This window comes from Syzygium oleosum, unplaced genomic scaffold, assembly GCF_021117445.2.
Source record: "Syzygium oleosum isolate NSW1041296 unplaced genomic scaffold, Sole_v2.1 Sole_v2.19, whole genome shotgun sequence".
Lineage (NCBI taxonomy): Eukaryota > Viridiplantae > Streptophyta > Magnoliopsida > Myrtales > Myrtaceae > Syzygium > Syzygium oleosum.
Genome location: NW_026607503.1, coordinates 2,731,200 through 2,753,312, shown reverse-complemented (window position 1 = coordinate 2,753,312; position 22,113 = coordinate 2,731,200). Strand labels below are relative to the sequence as shown.

The 22,113-nt window shown below is 38.4% G+C and overlaps 2 protein-coding genes across 3 annotated transcripts; both read left to right on the top strand.

Moving 5' to 3' along the window:
* The first annotated feature begins 1,769 nt into the window (after nt 1-1,769).
* LOC115670336 (UPF0496 protein 4-like) lies at nt 1,770-2,840 on the top strand. The gene has a single exon (XM_030591595.1). It carries the CDS (start codon nt 1,770-1,772, stop codon nt 2,838-2,840), a length of 1,071 nt encoding a protein of 356 aa, XP_030447455.1.
* A 1,838-nt stretch (nt 2,841-4,678) lies between these two features.
* LOC115670332 (uncharacterized) lies at nt 4,679-15,308 on the top strand. Of its 2 annotated transcripts, none has more exons than XM_030591589.2 (6): nt 4,679-4,989; nt 5,268-5,406; nt 5,616-6,221; nt 6,570-7,050; nt 7,481-7,562; nt 14,801-15,308. In XM_030591589.2, the coding sequence occupies exons 1-6, from the start codon at nt 4,960-4,962 to the stop codon at nt 15,002-15,004; spliced, it is 1,542 nt and encodes a 513-aa protein (XP_030447449.1). In that variant the 5' UTR covers nt 4,679-4,959; the 3' UTR covers nt 15,005-15,308. The 2 variants fall into 2 exon arrangements, with proteins under 2 accessions (XP_030447449.1, XP_030447450.1); XM_030591590.2 differs by having other exon boundaries at nt 4,681-4,989; nt 5,637-6,221.
* Nucleotides 15,309-22,113: the final 6,805 nt, after the last annotated feature.

The window sequence follows — 22,113 nt, the reverse complement described above, 5'->3', positions numbered from 1 at the left end:
GCTTAGGACTCAATTGATCAAATTAAAAGGTTTAAGACTAAGTTGGCACATATGCAAAATAGATTTAGGACTTTCTTCATAATTTCCCCACCAAAACTTTGAGATATAAAGTAAAAATATCAATGTCAAGTCCGAACCTCTTTTAATAAAGCTAAGAAGTAAATTGAATGGATAGACATAGACAACACAAACCACATCGTTTCCTTAAATAGAGTGTAGAGATGTTTGGTAATTGTAATTTTAAAGTGTATTGAGAAGCAAGTATTTGGCAATATCATACCTTGAAAACATTTTTTGCTTTTTTTTTAAGAAAAAAATTAAGACCAACAATGACTCAGTGGCTGGTGGGAGGTTGACGATACTCCGGTGAGGCTAAATCTGGTTGCTGGCGAGCCAAATCTGGCGATGGCAACCATGCCTAGGTCAAGCGAACCCAGGTGACGGGGCTTGGGGGCTAACAGGCATAGGCCGCTAGGGTTTGTGCGACCCAGGTGCTATCGCCTGGGTTTTGTGCAACCCCTCAAGCTATAGTCACCGGCCTCCGTCCAACACTCCTATGCGTGATCCGCGGGGGAAGATGAACAGTGTCGATAACTTACATTTTGATAATGCTATTTTTCAAAGGAACTCCGGACCTCTCTTGGGCTAAAGGCCTTTGATGCAATTGCATTTTCTCAAAGTTCTCCAAAAAATTTGCCAAACGCACTACATTGAGGATAGAAAAAAATCAAAAAGAAATTTATGAATTACAACAAATGTAAATTAATTGTCAACTAAGTTGCTAACAAGAATTTAGTAATTTAGAGGCAATAACCTAACTCCGCAACAGAATAAGTAGCCAATCAAACATGACGTTACACTCCAAATAACAATTAACCGCTTCTTTCATTGCCTAAACTTACTAGGCACATCGATATAAATGCTAAATTGGTATATTAATCATTGAATATGTTGCTACTATCTACTTCCCTAATTCAATCATTGACAAATTTTCTCTTATTTGTGCCACCGCGTCGCCGCGCAAAGTGAAAGGCAATAATTATTCGAAAAATATAAATAAAGTGTATCTAGGGCCGCATTCGACAACTACACAAATTTTCTCTCATTTAGGCCGCCTCTCAACTGCGCAAAAGGGAATATTGTTATATAAGGAAAGCGCATCTAGGGCCGCGGAAATACACATAGCCATTGTGATAATGAAGACATCATGGTCCATTATTCATTTATTCGGAACGTTTTTATCATCGAATAAATAGTTTATATGCGGAAAAACGTCAACATATATCTTAATTGGATTGTTTAAATTATCGATATTTTTATTATCGGCAATGACGTAAGCTGCTGCTATTTTATTATCGACAATTCGTGATTTTTCTTGCACCGTTACAAATTTCCTATAACGGCATTGTTATGCTAGCTAAGTCCTTTCTAGCACAACCAATTAAATAAAAGGTAAGTTTAGTTTAGGAAATAAATGGCAAGTATGTCTTGAACCGCGTCCTAGGATATGTTGAGGCCAGAAAAGCATGAAGAAGGATACTTTATTTGAACTCATCTTTTAATTACCTTCCAAGAAATCTCTTATTAATTAATGATTGGGATTTAGTTTCCATAGTCACATTTCTCTTGCATTCCTAGGAGAGAACACGCTCTGTTTAAATGCAGCCCGTGCTCACTGCCTGCATGCATCAATAACTTTCCACCACTTTCTCGTCTCAGCTTTCCCGGAAAAGAGAAGATAAATTTCTTTCTGTTTCATATTTGACAAAATGCATATCGACCTGAGCACCTTGAGGCGCCTCCTCTCTCCCGGTCCCAGCGGCGACGAGAAGAGAGCGAAGCTCACCCCCAGGGAGCTGGAATCTATCTGCAATTCCTTCGACGAGTCCCTCCTCTCTCGCCTCCGGGCCCTGAGCCCTACCTCCGTCAGCCTTGCCTGGCTCTCCTCTGCCGTCGACGTGCTCACCTTCGCTCATGCTGCAGCGAAACCCTTGGTACCTGACCTTGAATTGGACTACGGCTATGGCCTGTCGTCGTGGTATTTGGACAACAACCTAACGGTCCTGAATCTCTGCAACCACATCTCCTCCGAGATTCAGCGACTGTGCCTCCGCCGACTGAAGCTGAGGATCGCGATTGAGTTCCTTCGCTCGGACCGCAACCCATCGGAGGAGAAGATTCGTCAAGCGAGAAATGTGCTCACAGATTCGGAGGGCGAAGGCGTTGATGGGTATTGGAAGTCCACCCGCAATATCGAGGAGCTGATCAGAGACCTGGCTGTGAGCATCAGAACATCGGCTCCGCAGGGTAAGGTCTCGCCGGTGGAGAGAGTTTTCCGCCGCATGGTTCATGCTGCCGGCTTTGTGATGGTGTTCGTCGCTGGAGTCCTATCTGCAGCCTTTCACCCTTCCCTGGGGGCGGTCGCACGCGTCCACGTCCCAGAGGAGTTCCCTTGGGGCGACTCTTTCCGCACGATCGAGTCAGCGGTCATCGCGGAGTTGGAACATAATCAGGAGAAAGACGGGAAGACCTGCGCCTTAAAGGAGCTTGATGACGCGGAGGCGCGCGCTAGGTGCCTGCTCGAGGCGATTGATGAGGTTGCAGCATCAGGAGGCAGCGGAGAGATGGTTGGGAGGCTGAGGGAGATGGTGACTGGGTTGGAGATGGCGACCGGGGTGATGTTGGAGGGGCTCGAGCGGCTGAGGGAGGCGGTGAAGGGGCTATTCCAAACGGTCATGGGGATAAGGGAGGAGATGATGGATAAGCTGTCGCCGGAGACGCCATTGGAGGTGTTCTTTACGATCCAAAACAACAAAGTGACGGTGATATCCGAGATTTGAGCGCAAGCAAAAGGGTGTAACGGTTGTTGTTATGTACCTAAATAAACGAATAAAAATGAACAGAGATTTAGTTTCATTAATTGCTGAAAGAATCGTAGTGACTAGTGAGTAGAGATGATGACCATGATGATGATTGATAATTTCTAGTTTGAAGGTTTGGAAAATTATGGCACGGCACGGATGCATACGAGTCGGGTTCACGTGCATTACTGAACGAGGCGAGATCGAGACATAATTCGACGTTGCATGTGTAATAGATTCGCACGCATCGAGATCATGCGATAATGATTCCGAAAGGTTGAGATATAGGCTTGGAAAGAAGCAAATGGAAATGGGCAACAAAGCGATATGATTTTGTATCTCTATATATACGGTCCATATTGAAGTTGAAATCTTTTGGAACAAAAATTTCTTCTGTCCATGCTCGAGTAGTTTGCCAAACTGTTACTGAATACTAGGGAGTGAAAGGCAGCTACATTTAGGTCAAATTCATATAAAGATTTATGTGCACGCGATATTAAATTTATAGTAGAATCGTTCGACCAATCAACATTACAAAAGAAATCACTCAAATCAATAAGGCATTTAAACTTTTGTGGCGTTGGATTTACATTTCATCATTTCATGTAAGTTTAAACTATAGATGAGCCTCGACATCATTTTGTAAGAAAACATTGGAGACCCACCTGTTTTGAGATAAATCACAAGACCAAACAGATGATTTAGGACCACAATATAGCGTTCAGTTCATGCTTCTCTTTGCTATTTTGAGAATAAAAAGAAATGGGGGATTAAAAGTTTGGATGAACATGAAGGAAAAAATAAATAAAAAAAAATTATGAAAGGGATGGAAAATATAATTTTATGTATTTTCTCCCATATTTTCATCACCCTTCTCTTATAAAAAAGTATCGATTCATCCATCCTTTCGACGAAAAGAGAAAAACACGCACTCACGCACGTAACATCTAGTAGATGTATTCAATGAAAGGATTGGGACAAATAATTTCATTTCCACGACGAGTCTTTTTTTAACGGTAATGGCAAAGCCCATCTTCTCCCAGCGTTGCTCATGCACATCGCTTATCACGTCCGACTCTTTTGAGACGTTTCGTCATTTCAGCTTTTTAATTTTTGCGAACCTTTCCACAATTTAACTTTAATTCAATATGTAATATCTAAAAAAAATTCAAAAATATATCAATACCAACATGTACAAGTCATACAGAAAGTTTCAAGATCTTCTGAAACTTCAAACTTTTTTTTTCTCAATTTCTGAGTTTTGAAGGACAAGTCCATACATAAGCAAACAAAAGTGTGTTCGTCCAATTATTCATTTAATAAAGGGATAATGATACAAATGATTCCTAAACTTTTGTACGATATGTAATGTGATCCTCGAACTTTAAATTTATTCAATGTGATCGTTGAACTTTAGTTCACTGTATAATATCGTCTCTAGACTTTTAATTTGTTCAATATGATCTCTGGACTTTTAGTACATGTTCAATTTAGCCCTTAAATTATATGAAATTAGTCAATATTGTCTTTTCATTAATTCAAGTTTATTGAACTAAATTGGGCGAGTACCAAAATTTCAAGGACCACATTGAACAAATTAAAAGTTTATGGGCACATTGAGCTACAGTTCTAGGATCATATTGAATAAATTTAAAGTTAGTGAATCATATTATATATTAGATCAAAATTCATGGATCATTTGTGTTGTTTACTTTTTAAATAAATCGCTCGATTTGAATAGAGCCGGACGAGAACGAACCGGAACACACGAACCGTGCTGGGGGGACAGACGACCAACCGGACCATACCTCTTCCTTACTGTTTTGTCCGTCTGTCATTGAGATGGGAAGGCGACAGGACTTACTTGCACTCGCTCCCTTTGACTCATCAGTGGGCAATACCAAAAGCGGATTGGAAGTCCAACTGAAGAGAGACACAGGCAGACACGCAAGAGAAGAAAAGCCGAGGAGGAGTAGTAAGCAAGAGAGATTCGGGAAGCAGCTCAGCTCTGCATCGCGCATTCCTCACGATGCATCAAGATTCCCTCCAGTAGCTTTCGGACACCCCCACCCGGCCCACTGCGAGATACCTCGCTCCCATGGATTACGAAAGGATCCGAAAGCCCCAGGTTTTGAGTGCTGCCCCATTTCGCTTTTTGCTCACGTAGTTGTGGGTGTGTGGAAATCTGCAGCCTTTGTCTTGAAACGTGTGGTGTTAGCAACGAGCGAAGTGAAAGATGGGCATTTCGGGTTTCCGAAAAATGCTGGGTGTCTTTCCACATTCTGCCTCAGTTGCTTTTTTTCTTTATATGGGATCTTTTGAGATCAATGTGTGTAGAGATTTGTTGAGAATGGGCGTGTTGGGTCTTTCTTGATTGTTTGGTTTGGGACATTTGGATGCGCGCAGGGTAATGCTGGTGGGGGGTTGTCTCCCAGGAAGTTGAGGAGTATGCTGCGTGGAGTTGAGAAGAAGAGGAAAGAAGAGGAGTGCCTTGATTCTTTGGGGTTCGACATGAGATCTGAGTTGAACAATGCGGATGATGCAGGTAAAAGCTCCCCTCCTTTTCTTTTACAGCTAATCCCTGGAAATTTTTAATTTTTCGAATTCATGTAATCCTCCCATTCTCTCTGTTTCTTTTCTGTGTTTGATTACTTGATTTGCCAAGTAACCCTGATGTGGGGTCTGGAGCGTAGGGTGTTTCTTTGAAATCAAGTAGACTGCAAGTCGAAATTTATGATCTATACGTTAAGGCAGATTCGTGTGAAATCTCTGCAGGTGGCGACAGTTCGGAGAATTGCAAGGATGTTGATGTTGTAACAGTTCTTCCTGAATATTCGGCTTCAACAATGTCCGATTTAGAGATGGTTGGGGACTGTCGACTGAAGGAAAACTCTTTAGTCCATTCAAGATTCAGAGAGCAAGAAGACCTTCCCATGGATTATGACGGTGTGAGTGTCTCATCGTCTGTTTTTGAGTTTCAGAAGGCAGAGAGGGCTCAACAAAGATTGCCCGTTGCTCCATTCTCGAAACCGGCACCATCTAAATGGGATGATGCCCAGAAATGGATTGCAAGTCCCACATCAAACAGGACCACAGGTGGACAAGCTAAGTGGGGTACTCGAAAGGCAGGTCTTCTTAGCTACGGGAGTCGGCAATCATCATTGAAGGTGGTTACGGAAGTTCCTGATCAGAGAACAGGTGGTTTAGGAGAACCGGATACAAAGAGGATTGATACAAGTCAAGCTAGCAAGGAAGGTGCAGGCTCCAAATTTGTTAGTTGGCAGGTTGATATGCATCCTATTGCAGATCTATATGGAAGGCCCATCCTTATGGTGGAAAATTCGATTGCGGAGTCAGCTGGTAAGGATCTGGTCATTCGGCTGACTAAATATTCTTCATCTTCTTTTGGCAATGGCATGTGTTTATGTTTGGCAATTTGCCTATATCTTTCATTCACCTTATATGCACATGCTCGATGATACAATATAGAATTGGCGTGTTCTCGTTGTATAATGAGATCTTTATGTGCAAAGAGCATCAGGTAAAAGTAGGCAAAAGTATGCCGTCTTCTATGAGATCAAAGTTACATGGGCTGAAATGTTTTAACACTGCAAAAGGCTAGGACCATTTGAGTTAAAGTAAATTCATCCCTTTTTTTATGCTGTAGAACACTATAACTCATCTATCCATATTTGCTATGATGTGCAGTAAGTCTCAGTCAACATGATTCTGTATCTATTCAGAGTGCCACTACTTATGTTCCACCACCTTCAACAGCAAGGTCAGTGTCAATGAGAGATATGGGTACAGAGATGACTCCTATTGCTAGCCAAGAACCTTCTAGAACAGGAACTCCAATCAAAGCAACTACTCCTACACGTAGCCCAGATTCTTCTCGGCCTTCAACCCCTGCCAGAACCATGCCAACATCATCGCAAGCTAATTCATCTAATAATCATGGAAATGATATGTCTGAAAAAGAGCTGCAAATGAAAACAAGGAGAGAGATAGTGGCTTTAGGGACACAACTTGGGAAACTGAACATTGCTGCCTGGGCTGGCAAGGAGGACGAGGGCAAAGATATATTGACTTCACTAAAAACTGAAGCCGTGACGCCACCAGCTAAAAGTGCTGTAGAAACACGTGCTGTGGCATGGGAAGAGGCTGAGAAAGCCAAGTACATGGCCAGGTTGATTCACTTGAAGCCATCAGTAGTTCTTTTTCCTAAGTGTTTCTTCTTTTGCACGAGATTGCAACTTCATCATTGACAAATAAGAAAGAGAAGCTTCAAGTCATATTAAACAATTGGGACTCATGTAGTGCAGTAACATATGTCTTGAACATTGCTAATTGATGTCTGCATCAATACTATAATGAAGGTATTGTATAGCATTCTTAAATCTGATCACCTGTCATGGCCCACTATATTGGGATGCTTAACTAGTATCCATATTCCTTCTTATTTAAATTGTAGGGTCAAGATCTTTGAAACTTATTTGTTACTGAGTGAGTGGAAATAGGCAAATGACAGCCAATGTGCCAAGGTTATTATATGTTGTTACTCTACAGTTCTATTAAATTTGTGGCTTACATTGTATATTTGCACTACACTGACCTAGGTTTAAACGTGAAGATATGAAGATTCAAGCATGGGAGAATCATGAGCAAGCGAAAACAGAGGCTGAGATGAGGAAAATTGAGGTACTTTTATTAATTTACCATCCTATTAGCCCACCCATTAGTTTCTTTCTGTGTGTGCCATCAGTCTAGCAATCTGTGGATCACTGAATTTTGAGAATATTAGATTAGTCAGATACTTCAATTATAGTTCTGCTGCTAATTGCTCAAGACAAGTAAAAGTAGAATGATGCCGAGGTTGTGCTTAATGTCCATGTGAGCGAGAAGCTGGTCCCAGCAGAAGAAAGCATTTTGAAGCACAGAGTAGAGCCACTTTAAATTTTCTTTTAAAGATATGATTTGTATTGGATTTTCAACTGCTTTTAAGGATTTAATGAATGAGAAGCTCTGAGTTATAGTTTATTCAGCTAAATGAATCTTGTTAAGATGGGTTTCTGGAATTCTGATTTCTAGGAAAAGGGTTTACTTGTTTTTCTCTAGAGATGTAATTGAAGATCCATCCTTACAAACCCTTTATGAAATAACAAAGGTATAAATTCACTGCCAGCAATTCTTTTGATAAAAAAAAATTACTGCCAGCAATTCTATCTACAAAATGCTGATCAATCATCCATCAAAATGAAGTGTAGACCCATCTATCTCTAAGTATGTTAGTTTCCTTGATAAACTCTTCTATCTCTCTCTCTCTCTCTTCAAACAACACAAAGTATGGAGAGAGTTTAATAGACAGCAAGTTTTTCTTCTGTTTATAGCCAGATAAGTCTTCCTAGTCCACCTTCATCAATAAAGAAGCTAAGTAATGGACTTTTTAATTCAAGTACAAGAGTAGAATGCTAAAAAAAGGACAAGAAAGTAAGAGAGGTCCAACAACTTCGCTTGCATTTTCAGATTAGCAACGCCTATTTAGCTCCATGCAAACTTCCTATTGTAGGAAATAGTAAAAATACGATTTCAACTTTAAATATGCTATTTCTTTCAAACATTTTGCATGCATAGCTTAAAGCTGTAGATTGTGAAGCTGCAAAAGAAATAGAATGCTTTAGTTCTCTGATGCAATTTTGGGCGGTTGCTATTGCTGCCATAAGATTTAGAAAGTGTATAGAAGAATCTACTACAATTGTGATGAAGATCCCAGACATAGTTACTAAAAAAGAGTTCTTTTCCACATCCATTCGACATTAAGGGGAAAGAAGGTGCAAAACATCAAAGCATGCCGCAAAAGTAGAAGGAAGGATGAACAAAAGATGCTTGAAATTAGAAATTACCAATAAAGAAAAAGCCAAAGAGCTCAAAAGTCCTCTGCTGTCTCCCACTGCTGTTCTTTTCAATCTCTACGCCTTTCGCTACTCCACTAAAAATTCCCTATGCCCCTATTGTACTCCAGATTAGTAGTTTTCACTGCTTGTCCAAGGTGGAACTGTGGCTTTGATGGCATACTTCAAAAGCAACCTATACACTTTATACCCAATTATTTTTTACTTTTTTCATCCTATGTAATATCTTAGCTTCTACATAGAGTTAGCAAGTGGTTATTCCCCAGACACCATCATTGCTTCTTCAGAAATGAAGCAATAACAAGAAAGAAAAAACCACTCAGGAGATTCCATCAACGATGCCTTTTCCTCCTAAGTAGAGTTGGTTATGGAGTTTCCTTTTGTCACAAGGCTTTTTCTAGAAAAAAGTCTATAATGAGATTCAAGAACACAAGGTCTTTTTATATGTTTTACCGATTCTTTTATAGGTCTCCCTCTACACTTTTTACTTGCATAGGCATCATAACATTGCATCTTAGCCCTTGAGCTTATGAAGGCTGTTGCTTTACGTGTCTTGACCGGCCTAAACAAGTTTCTTCTCATCATTTCTTCTGATCTAGTTTTGCAAGATGATATCTACCCTATTTCATCGAAGCTTCTTCTAGTTTCTGAACATGTTGGTACTCGATTGCATAATGTTTCCTCTGAGTAAAGCATCACTATTCTTTTTGCTGCCTTACCAAAAAAAAAAAAAATGTGAGTCGTCATTCTATGATGGCACAAGAAACTAGAGCGCTGCTCCACCTCATCCCTAATACTTGTGTCCTCTTCAATCAATAGCTTTATGCAAGATAGATTAATCTCAATTATATCTCTTTTTTACTTTTATACCGCCCAGAAGACTCTTAGGAACACATGGTATATGCTTTCTACGTGTATATGAAAACCGTGTGCAGATGTTTGTGATTATCCCCATGTTCTTGCTACCAACCTTTGTCATTGAATAAATTGCAAGCTGCCTCCTTCACTTCGTTACTTACCCTTGATTGACCACGCATACGATGAAACCAATTTTATGAAATCACGTTTCTAGCCTGAACCTATGTATTGTTATGCTTTGCAACACCTTCACTGTATAAGTTATCAATTTTATCTCTTTGTATGCAGTGTTTTTAGATCCCTATTGAAAGTCACACTGGATGCACTTTAATTAGTTAAACTGGCTAAATTACTTAACCAGTTTGTAGTAATTGAGTAACTCATCGGAGAATATTAAACAAGTGTAATATATGAAAGTGTCTTTTGCCCAGCCAAGATGGTAAAGGCGCTTTGCTACATTGTCGGGTTTGCTTGTGCAAGTCTCCTCGGAGCAATTCGACATTTTTGCCTAAAAAAGGGTGAGAAATGGTAGCTTTAAATTAATCAACATATAGCCAAACATGAAGGGTACTTTGCTGGATCTAACTTTGAAGTAGAGCTAGAGGGCTGTGGTTATGAGTCCCTTGCCTGAAATCCATATAGCCAATTCCTAGGGGTGAGCACGGGCTGTGCGGGCCGGCCTCAAGGCACTTTTTGGCCCGTCCCAAATAGACTGTGCTTGGAATTTCCAAATGTGATATCCAAGGTGGGCCCAATCATACAAGAAAAAGCCCGGACCGAACTAAATATGTCCTGGCCTGGACCGAATTTATTTTTGCTTTTCTTTTTAAGTTAAAAATGGACTAATTGTTATATATTGGGCGTGAGAAATCACCTGTCTTATATGTTTTGGCCACTTTTTCAATTCAACCCATATTGGTCCATCAATTCTCTTCATTTGATTTTAGTAATGTTGTTTTAACTTATTTATGACTTTATTAAAGTGTTTTGAGCGTAAAAAATTTATTTTCTATTATCTACATTTTCATATTTCATATTTTTAATGTATGTTTATACATTCAAAAATTAGATCGGGCCAGTTGGGGCATTTCAGGCTTGAGATCTTGGACCCAAAGGCTTGGACTGGCCTGAATAAAATATAGCTAGACCGAAATCTCGGGCCGGGCTTCTGCAGGACCTAAAAATCAGGCCTGTCCAGTCTTTTCAGCTCCCTGTCTTTCTTGTTCACCCCTACCGATCCTGATCTCTACCAATGTTGTTCTGGTTTGTTCAAATGGACTGAGTCAATGCCACCGGTTTGAGGTCTAGAAGGTTCTGGTTTACATATTAGAATTGGATCGGACCAGGTGCTTGTACCTGGTAGAGTTAATCGGTTCAGTCAGGTTTGGAGAACAATTTTTGTAGGCAGCACCATTTGTTATGTCTCCTTAATCTATACAGATGGACTGAAGTGTTCTTACTCTCTCTTGGGAATTCTTGAATTGGAAAGTTCATACCAGCAGGATATTGCAGTAGATGAAACGAACAGGTGAATTATAGCTTAAGAGAGGAACTGATTATAGAAAGATAACTACAAGTTTCCACGGAGATATGTTATGGTTCTTGTTAACAAGTGCCCCCTAGGGCACTAGTTTTGTTAACTAAAAATAGAAATAACACTTTCTAAGACACTTTGAAAATTGAAGAAGTACAGATTTTAAGAAAATCACTTACTTCAAATGGTAAATTTATATTTCCAAAGCTCATTTGATAAGGCTTAACAAGTTCCCTAAGGTACTCTTTAACAGTTTCCATATGTAATAGATCCTTAATGATTGTTTCACTGTATGGCTTTTCTTAGTAGTACATGTGATGAATCGAGTAATAGATTCTTATAAGTTAAGCATGCGAGGCTTTGCTTTCCTCACTCATTAGTTGCCATATTATCTTGATGCATACCCACAAAGAAGGTGCTCTGTCTCGATTTGTTTGGCACTTTCCCCTTTCATGAGATTTTGTTGATAATATATTAAGCCAAAAATCTGTCTTCTCCATATTTTTCCATATTTCTATAGGTATGCCATCGGGATTGAAACCATTGTCATTTTTTCATGGCATCAAAACTTCCTTTTCCATGTTTTTTTGTTCAAATGAGGAACTATTGTGCTCTTTATGAATTTTCAACTCTTCTAATGACATACGCAACTACTATATGTCTTTCTAGTAGGTGACAACACACCCCCTCCCAAAAAGAGAACGAAGAAATAACTCTTCTTGTAATGTGTGTATCTTCTACATGAGTTGAGGATTTCTTTCAGATGAGTTGCAGTTGTATACAATATATGGAGTGATAATGGTGGGGAAGTTTGCTGAAAATTGAACAAAGAAATGGCTGAAACTTTAAGTTGTCATCAATTCTAAAGCAGATGGTTGCTTGTTTTCATGGCACTTCTTTAGAAAATCAAGCAAGTCAAGGAGTTGTATATGTGCTATTTTTGGTTGTGGGCTGCGTTGAACAGGAAGCAAAAGAGCTTTTTCTTGAAATTAAGACTTAAAATAGATGAAGTAAAAAAAAATCTTAAACAATTGACAAAATTAGAGATGTGCCTCTCAGAAACAATCTTGGTTCTTCCAGTCTCATCAGATACAAATATAATGTTCTTCAGTCTCTAAGAAAGCCAAGGATGACTGCAATTTATGGAGTATGGGTACAACAGGCTATTAGGCATAGAAAACTTTCACCTTCGCTTGTTGGTTTGATGATGTTACAACGGTAATGATTTAAGTTCCAGTCATAAAGCAGTTGTCTTGTGTTTCTCTCTACTAGGGATATTATGGAGTTGCACAAACCCAACTTTCTTTGCTTAACCACATCAACCTGAGCCAGATTAATGTGTGAGCTTGTTTAAGCATGAGTAAAAAGTATTAGACTTTAAGATTAATTCATTACCCTTTTGCTGTGACAGCACACTTGATGAGTAAATTTGTTTAGCAAGAGCCACAGGCAGCTGTTTTTTCTCATTTGAAGGGGAATTGGGAATTGTTTGACCTTGATTAGTTACCTTCATCTGGAGAAAATGTAAACTCCACATTTGGAAATGCAGTGAAAATAGTGCTTATATTGATGAGACATAAGAAAAAATTTCTGGTAGGATACAGCTTGCTGCTGTCAATACTCCAATGCAGACTGTTTTATTCTTTCCTTCTTTTCATTTGTGAATCATTGTAGAAAGTGTAATTAATATAGGAGGAATTAGTGAGCACATTCTCAGTAATCATGCAACAACTGTCCCAATTATAGTCCAAGATGTCGTAGGTTTTAGAAGATGCCTCTGGTTGGTTTGTTTTACTATTTCATGGTATAGAGCTCTCATCATTTTCCATGTTGTTGAGAATTGATGAAATAGTTTTATGTTTGTTGAATTGTAATTATTGAAGCATCAGCCCATCTCCATAATATGCAGAACTGCAAAAAATTAGTGAGGTTGCTAATTGGATAATGGCAGGGTCCATTAAGAGGAACTTGTAGCTTGGTCTGGGCTGTATAGTTGTAATGATAGCAAAATCTTTTTGCTTTTAATCCCTACTTTTTTTGTCATCTAAAAGGAAAGAAATAGGCGAGATTTTAAAGATGAGGAAAGTTCAAATGGTGCTGTAAAGGATATTTGGCTTTTCACCTTAATTTTTTGGCATCGTGTGACACTTTGACAAAGATTTCTTTTTTCACTCTTGGATATTTTCTAGCTCCTAGGTTGTAGATGGGAGGCAGCCCCTTGGTGCTCTTTAATATACTTACTACCAAAAAAATGCATGTCTCGATAATTAAAGTGTTAGGACAAACTGGAGTTCAAACTACAAACAGATGGAAGACTGAAAAAAAAAACACGACAGGCTCATTATCATGTAAAAGGCTAGTGATGAAGTTGATACCAGGATATTGTGCTATCGAATCATGTTCTTGGAATGTGGTGATTGAAAGCTGATTAGGATCAACGTTGTGGACAGCAATTACAGAAGTGTAGGAGAAAACCTATAATTCTTTGAAATGTGTGTGGTGGATAATCATCAAATCTACAAAGTAAAAAAGTAATACATCTTTTAAGTTTCGGATAAAGTCAATCTGTGGTTTCCCTCTTTTTGCAATCAAAGTGAAATTTATAATGTGAGATTTTTGTTATTATGGATCAGTTTGAATTTTGGGTTAGTACTTATCTTTTTGTCACCCTGAAGAGATGGTCTTCGTTCTATTACATTTACCATTTTATGTCCACCCTCTCCTTCTCCTCTAATTTATACAAAGGATGGTTTAGACTTTTCTATTGTAACCACTTTCACATTTTACAGGAATATCTTGTTTAAATGTCGAGTAGATGTCTTTGCAGATTTCTTTAGAGAAGGAAGAACACAAGAAAAAGTCGTGGGAGAAAAGAACATGGGCACAGAAGAACCGTGTGATCAAGCATGATTAAATAACTGCCACGCTTGATTTTATTTGAGAAATTAAACTTTTGGGTCCATCATAACTACTGGAAAGGGAAATTGTGGCATCACAAGGTTCCTGTGTCACACTTGACTACTTTCACAACTGTTACCTCACACTGACCTCAACAATGACCTCAACAATCCTTCTTCATACTTCCGTGTTGAGTCTTGACTATCAGTCAATATGGGCTTTGAAGCCCATCTTGATAATAATGTCTAACAGAAAATGCTTGATGTCCCCATTCTTGACCCCCGTCGTCTGGTATCTTTTGTCAGCCGTCTTTGCGCTTCGATCAAACTTAACTGCATTACTTGTGTCCATGTATTTGGGATAGGAGAAACTTTGCTATTATTGATAAATCAGAACTTCTGCACTCCAGAAGGCATCCCTTTTTTTGTTGTTCTGTGTCAATTGTCATCACTGAAGAGATTCCTGTGTTTTGCCAGCTCTTGCTGCTTTCTGCCCCTCTGCTTTAGCTGGATACTGCTTTTCACCTTCAATGACTTAGAACTGGTTTACTTTGCACTTCATCTTCATTGTTTTTATTAGGTTAGTTAGGACGTGATGTGACATCTGCTCTGTCTTGTCTACAATCAGATATATGGATATGATAACTAGAGAAGCAGGGATCTTCAATCACAGCATTTACCTAAACAATGACGTGTTCATTTATTTATTTATCTATTTATTTTTGTTGTAATTTTTAGGTTGATGTGGAAAGGATACAGGGACAGGCTCACGACAGGCTTACAAGCAAACTAGCGGCTCTGAGGCACAAGGCTGAAGAGAAGAGAGCAGCCGCCGAAGCCAAGAGGAACCGTCAAGCTCTAAAAGCTGAGCAACAAGCAGAGTACATTCGCAATACTGGCCGCATCCCTTCCTCTTTTAGCATTTGCAGTTGGTGCTGTTGAATGCCAAGAATGTTCAACGTACTGATGCTCACCTTGTCACAATGACGCTGTTGCCGTCAGCGATTAAGTGCACGAGAATGTTTATATACGCCGATTAGTTCAAAGATCAAAGACCCTGACCCATTTTTCCTGGTCAATGGGAAAATGGATGTAATTGTAAGTAGTCAAGGAAAAGGACCTTCTCGAAAAGGCATTGTTAGAACTTTATTTATTTATCTTGTTGTACATTAAACTTTTTCCGTTGTCGTGTACGTGCTGAGAAATTCCATGGGGAAGTAATGCTTAATCTGCCTCTGTTTGAGCATGACTGCTTAAATGTCACTGTGCTTGCGAGGAACTTCTCTCATATTCTTTTGATTGAGCCTTCCTTCTATACCATAGCCAGTGACTAATTTTCTTTGTTTTCCCTGTTTTTTACTCGCACATCACACTGCACTGCAAATGGGAAGAGCAAAATCTCTATGAACGTGCTTGTTGATGCACAGCATTAGCAATTTTAGTTTTAGTTTGAGGTCAGCCCGAATGTTGCTTCGTCAATGGAAATGACAGGTGAAATCGCATGAACCGGTTTAATCCATGCAATATGTCATCGTCGAAAATGAAATCTGCAGTAATAATCTCTGAGATGGAAGATGGTGTGGAGTCTATTTCTTTCTTATTTTTTTAGTAGTATATAGTATTTATATGAACAATGTGGAGTCCATTTCAATCCATCGTTTCATTTACATATTTTAATCTTCTGAGTACACCTTAATGCTTTTAGATGTCCATCTTTGTTAGTGCTGAATAATTGGTCAGTAAAGAGAATGATGTATGGAATGTAATGGAAGTTCTTAATGGCCCAATGATGTTTATAATAATTTCTACTTTGGTGATAGAGAGATAATTGTCATCATTAGAGCTAATCGCAAAGTCAAGGTAGTCCAAGACTTGTCAAGATCTCATGCTACATCAACCATTTGTTTTTTTTCCATTTATATTTCATAAAAGAAATCAGCTTCCACTAATCCACATCTCAGGGTGATTTGATTATATTTATGTGCAGTTCTTCTTAATTCCTCCCGATTGAAAGCTTTGTCGCCGTTAAATTAACTGGAATTTTATTAATTAAGTGTTAAATTATTACCGATCTAGATGTGTGATCTGACTCTAAAGCTTGATCTACACTCATGTGAGCTATAAAAAAATGTTCCATTTGCACTAATTATAATCTTTTTACACTTTCTCCCCATTTAAAAAAAGCCAAGTGCTACTACCATCCCTCACTAATCCATTTAATCATCAACCACTTAGTGCTTGGGCCCAAAAAACAAGAAAAAGAAAAACTAGTTAGTGGGATCCATGGCGCCAACCCAAGACAAAACAATTATATCTTTTGTCAGTGTTACAGAATTTGCAGATGAAGATCAGCATTTTCCATATTAAGAAAGTGGGTGTCTGCCCTCTGGAATGGGAGTAGACATGTGAAAATCCACACACGAGAGAAAGTGGAATTTGGGTGGTGAAGGCAGCCCACACGTGGCGAATCAACACATTGTTTTTGGGTTATTGGGTGTTGCTTTCAACTATGATTAAGTGTGCTGCAAGAAATGACAGATTCATTTGGGCCTGCTTTATGCCAAAAAAAATCATGAGACTGTAGAAGGTGGAGAAAAAAGAGAAGTTGGTTTTGATTTCTAAGTGGTGGGCGCGTTGGACCATTTTGAAAAACTTGTAGTTATCATTTTTCAAAAAATGACTAATTCCCGGATTATTTATATTATGTGTGTGTTGCGTTTGTTTCGTGGAAAATCATCGATTTGAAAAATAATTTTCTAAAAATGATATCGCCTATAAAAATGAATGAACGAAAAATATTTTTATTATTCACGAAAATGTTTAAACATAAATTATTGTCGATAATGAAAATATTTTTCAACGACTAAGTATTTCAAACAATACAAATAATTTTTTTTAGGAATATATTTTTCAAATTATTCATTTTCTGTGAAACAAATAGAGCATAACACATTCACGCAATGAATAACATGTCCATATAAAATTAATGGGGAAACGTCTGCGACCAACTAAGAAAAACGGGAGAAGTCCTGTTTTGTGAACTTTGCGGTAATGGAGGATAATGTTTCAAAGTATGATTGCATATTTTAATCAATGCGTTTGAGAAGACTATTGAGAGCAAATTAGTGGCCTAATGCTTATCCATAGCTATCATAGAGGAGATGACACTAATTAATTAAAATTAACATTTCCCATTGGCATTTTTCCCCCGCGAATAATGGTGTTTCCGGGTTTCTCGCTCGAATAAATTTCATTTTTCGGTCATTGAAATTTCGGATGACTCGCATTTGGATCACCGTACCTTAATTTCATGCACCGGGTGCGTTGAAACTCAGTTTGTATATTCAATCGATGCACCTCGACGTTTCCTAATCAAATTTTCAGGATATGTATTAGTCATCAACATTGCTAAACATTACAATTAATATTTTGCTCATATGGAAAATGAAACTCCATTCATACCTTGCTTTTTTTCTTTCTCTCTCTTTCTTTGATTTTTTAACATTTCTCAAAGGCATTAATTATCGCTCCTAGATATTTTTTCCTTTTATGAACTAAGGTGAGAGCTCGTCTATGCATGAAAAGACAAGCTAAGCATGCGTTGCCCCCACGATTAGTTGTTTGACTATTTTGTGGACTGTGGTCGGGCCAACATTATAAAATTAAACCTTGATCTATCACGCAATGTTTGCCCTATGGCGTGCAAGCAGCCAGCAACCACTTACATCTCAACTTCTAATTACATAATATTTAATTGACAAGTGGAAGAGGGAGAGTGATCGTAAATGCTAGAAAGTTGGTTGTCAATGTGGGTTGTAGGACATATTAAAAAAATAGCGAAATAAGTGCCTCGAAAGACTAAAAACTTATAGCGAAAGAGCAATCAAGTCTCGAAAGTGCAATAGGTCTGACTTATCCAAAATGTGCAATCAAGTACTTCAATTAGTTTCGTTATCTTTGGGAATGGAAAAGCTCAACGTACCTTTTTCTAATAGTCATGACTTTTGGCACTAACAACAAATGTCTAACAAAATATTAGAATAGTCACTATGGATTTCTTTTTAATTTAAAATAGACAGAGCCATTGAAAATAATTAATTGCCTATTCCGACAAATTTTAGGACTCGATTGCATTAGCTATAGATTTTAGGGAAAATTATTCAAAAAGTCTTAAACATATTGTATGGCAGTTAATTCAATCCCAAACTTTTCAATTTGGCCAATTTAGTCATAAATTTTTTTATGATTTATCAATGTAGTTAATTCGGCTAATTTTGGCCAAAAATCATTGACGTGAACAATTGTTTCAATTTTTTAAAAATTTTATGATTTTTTTTCTTTTTTCCTTTTCTATTCTATTATTTACTTTATTCTTTTTTCCCTATTCCCTCTGCCGGTCGCCGGGTCTTGGTGATGGCTGTAGGCGAGCATCGCCCTCATTGACCACCCTCGCCTAGATTCGACGAGAGCGTCGTAGCCCTTGCCTGCCATTGCCTATGGCCAATAACCTCTGTGGACCATTACCGAGGCCCCAACGATTGGCGGAGGGAAGAAAGGAAGGAAAAAAATATTAAAATTGCAAAAATTGCCAACGTCAACGATTTCCAATCAAAATTGCCTGGAAAATTTATATCAGCAAATTGTTAAAAGAATTAGGACTAAATTGGTCAAATTGAAAAGTTTAAGAATAAATTGGCCGCCATACAATAATTTTTGAATTTTTTGGACAATTATCTACAGGCTGGGATTTACGACTTACTACATTTTCTCACTGAGTTTTAGCACTTATGGAGCACGATCCCAATAACTATCGCACTACCTCTAACACGATTTGGATGTAATTACCTCCGATTTGGGGGATGCATATTCAAATACAATCTCGGCAATTGTCGCACTTTTATATCAAATCATCTCATAACATTTTGTTAAATACACTTTTAACTAATCTCTCATTTATTCAATTTGAAGGTCACGAAGTTTCTTGCTACCTCTACTCAATCCCAGTAGATAAGTTGAGGAGGACAGGATAAAAAGTAACGTAAAATATTTTTAGTAAAAGATGCGTATAAAAGATCTTTGACAAGGCAAATTAAAGCAGCCATATAGGGTAGGGGGATGTTATGTAAAAAAATCAAACCTCCACCATTGTGGCTGGTCTAGTGGTAAGATCACCACAAAGTCACAAGCTCGATTCGGCCTGTGAGCAAACCTCTAAACAACTTGCTCTGCGTTGCGTTGTCTAACTACGACAAGTCTCATGTGAAGAGATTTTTCAGTTGCTAGTATCACGGGAGACGGAATAATTATGACTCAAATCCAATATTCGAAAGAAGTTATTGGATATTAATTGTCTCCCTCTACCTTTTCTGTTTTTTGGTCAATGAAAGCACATCATATTGTTCGGGGGAACCCTAGATATTGTCCCCACGGTTGAAGTAATTTGCAAGAAACGAAAAGGAAAAGGAACAGATAAAGATGTGAAAATGTCAGCGAAGGCACACAAGTTGGCAAAGGTGGTGAAGCACGGGCGCATGTCCAAGACATAGGACGGTTGACGTTCTTTTCATAGCAAGTGGCTCTCAATCCTCTTGGATTTGTGTGCACTAGGATCAATAGGACTCGATTAAAGTACAAACGAACGACTGAACGAGTAAAGCTGTGTTTCGTACTCCATAGAAACCAATTCGAAAAAGGTAAAAGACCCTTCTTTTATAGCATCACCGGGGATGAAAATCACAGCCAAATTATCGGACCCTTTGTGAGCTGTTGGATGACCGACGACGGTAGCCGGCCATTAATTGGCAATCATCGTTAGTGGTTGGCTCGTCGGCCGCCGATTGTCGGCCGTTTAAATTGGGCTCGATTGCATTGCTGTCGTTTTAACTCATGACGGGGTAGAAATGCCAAAAAGACAAAAGCGACGGGCAATGAGAGAGAGGATTGATAATGTACAACAACTCGAGGTATTGAGATTAAGTGCCAAGTGATATGATAATATATGCGATGTTATTTAAATGAAATTTTTTGTTCTTTTTACGTGTAATCGCAAGTTGTAAAATTATTGGCTATTCACCCCATTATCGAGTAAACATGTCCCGCGCGAAAGTTTGTTAAGATCCTTGGCATTGCTATAGAAATTTATGTTTCATGAGCACTATAGTTCAGTGGACTTGATGGATTGTAATGTTCGACGATTATGTGTTATCAGCAAAGATTTGAGCACCTTGATTGTTATGATATTGCATAGACTAGATGATAATTTTTTTGGGAAATTACATTTTTGATCCCCTTTATTTTGGGGAATTTCGATTTTGGTCCTCGTACCTTCTTCAGTTATAATTCTAATCCTCGTCTCCGGCGAACAATTTAAGTCTTTCCATCGAATTTCCGTTGAATTTTTGCCAGAGATTGCCGAGTTAGCACTGGTAAGTAACTCATGGTGCCTATTTGTACAAGCCTCTAAAACAAATTACACTTTTGGTCCCTCTATTTTTTGAAGTGTTCAAAATTAATTCTTATAATTTATATATGCAACAAAGCTAATCCTCATTGATGAAATTTTAAGTACAATATTTTACCCTTCCATCCCAAATACGACTTAAATGACATTGACTAAAACTTAATGCATTAGGTGTATGTGTATAAGTTTTTATGTTTAAGATTTATGGTTTTATTAGTAATAATTGATAAAGCTTTTCTAAGCCATTTACTATTTAATAATAGAGATTGATCGGAAGAATTCACATAAATTGTCTAAAATATGACGCCTATTTAACGTTTTTCTACAAGTAGTTCTAAGTACGTTTACATGGATCTGAATTGAAAACGATGATGGCTTTATTGAATACTTGGAATTAAATCAGATTGGATAAACTTGTATATGTAGACATCACTAATTAAGTTTGTCTAGAGTTGACATTTTCATAAGATTTCGGATGGAAGCGTGAAAAAATAATTATCTTTCCTTGAAAAATAAGGATTGGTTTTAACACAATAACAAAGTACGAGGACTAAAATTCATCGTTCCAACAACTTACATGGACCGAAAGTCTAATTTGTTTTAGAAGCTTGTACATGTAGACGTTGCGTGCCAATAACCAATGCTAACTCAGCAATTTCCGGCGAACTTTGAACGGGAGATTTTGATGGAAGGCCTTACATTGTCGCGGGAGAGTAGTACGAGGACCAGAATTGTAACCAAACAAAGTGTAAGGACTAAGCGCGAAATCCCCCAAACTACAGGGACCACAAATTTAACTACCTCACCCCACCCCTTCTCCTTGTAAATAATCACTCCTGAGAAAATGGATGATAAAATTCTCTTTGGAAAAGCAAGATTTGCTGGTGAAGATGAAGATTGTCCATCTTTGCAGATGGTGGAATAAGGAGAGTGATAACAATAGACACTACACAACTGAACTTGACCCAGGAGAAAGAACTATAAGTATCTGATCATCTTGTTCTGCAGAGCCACCAACCTCTAGTACCAGAACGTGCATCAAATACCAGAAACTTCAGCATAAAACTTGGCATATCCGAGCATTTCGTCACGAATGAAGTAATCGGCCGTCTGAGATTCAACACTCGAAACAGCACCCTTCTTGTGACATGAATCGGCGTAGTTCAAAGGACTACCGCTAGAAATTTGCATGGACGAAAAGGGCCGGGGCAGAACTGGTTGATAAAGGGGAGCTCGACAAAGTGAGGAAAACTGATGAAGACGGAGATACTCTCCAGCGTAATGCTTCACAAGCATAAGATGAGTCTGCGTCGAGCTGCGTGTGGCTTAGTTGCTCCACGACTCGGTTACCTCATGAACAAAAAATGACAAGCTTTAGGATAACAAGACTAATTCATCTAAGTCTGTCATTTGTACAGGATCTTGCTGCGATATGAGCACATAAGCAGATACCGATAGAAAAGATAGTGCAAAAAAGGATCCCGTTTAACTTCGAATTTGCATCTCACCATCACAACTAAAACAAGAACAATGATTACTCGTATAAGTTGGAACTGGAAAGGTAATGCGCTAGTCTTCAGTGGAGAGAAAC

Bases quoted from the DNA above. Each gene is read 5' to 3' on its own strand.
- LOC115670336 (XM_030591595.1), top strand. From the start codon at position 1,770: ATGCATATCGACCTGAGCACCTTGAGGCGCCTCCTCTCTCCCGGTCCC.
- LOC115670332 (XM_030591589.2), top strand. From the start codon at position 4,960: ATGGATTACGAAAGGATCCGAAAGCCCCAG. The intron at 6,222-6,569 runs GTAAGGATCTGG...TATGATGTGCAG, and splicing joins TTCGATTGCGGAGTCAGCTG to TAAGTCTCAGTCAACATGAT. The intron at 7,051-7,480 runs GTTGATTCACTT...ACACTGACCTAG, and splicing joins AAAGCCAAGTACATGGCCAG to GTTTAAACGTGAAGATATGA.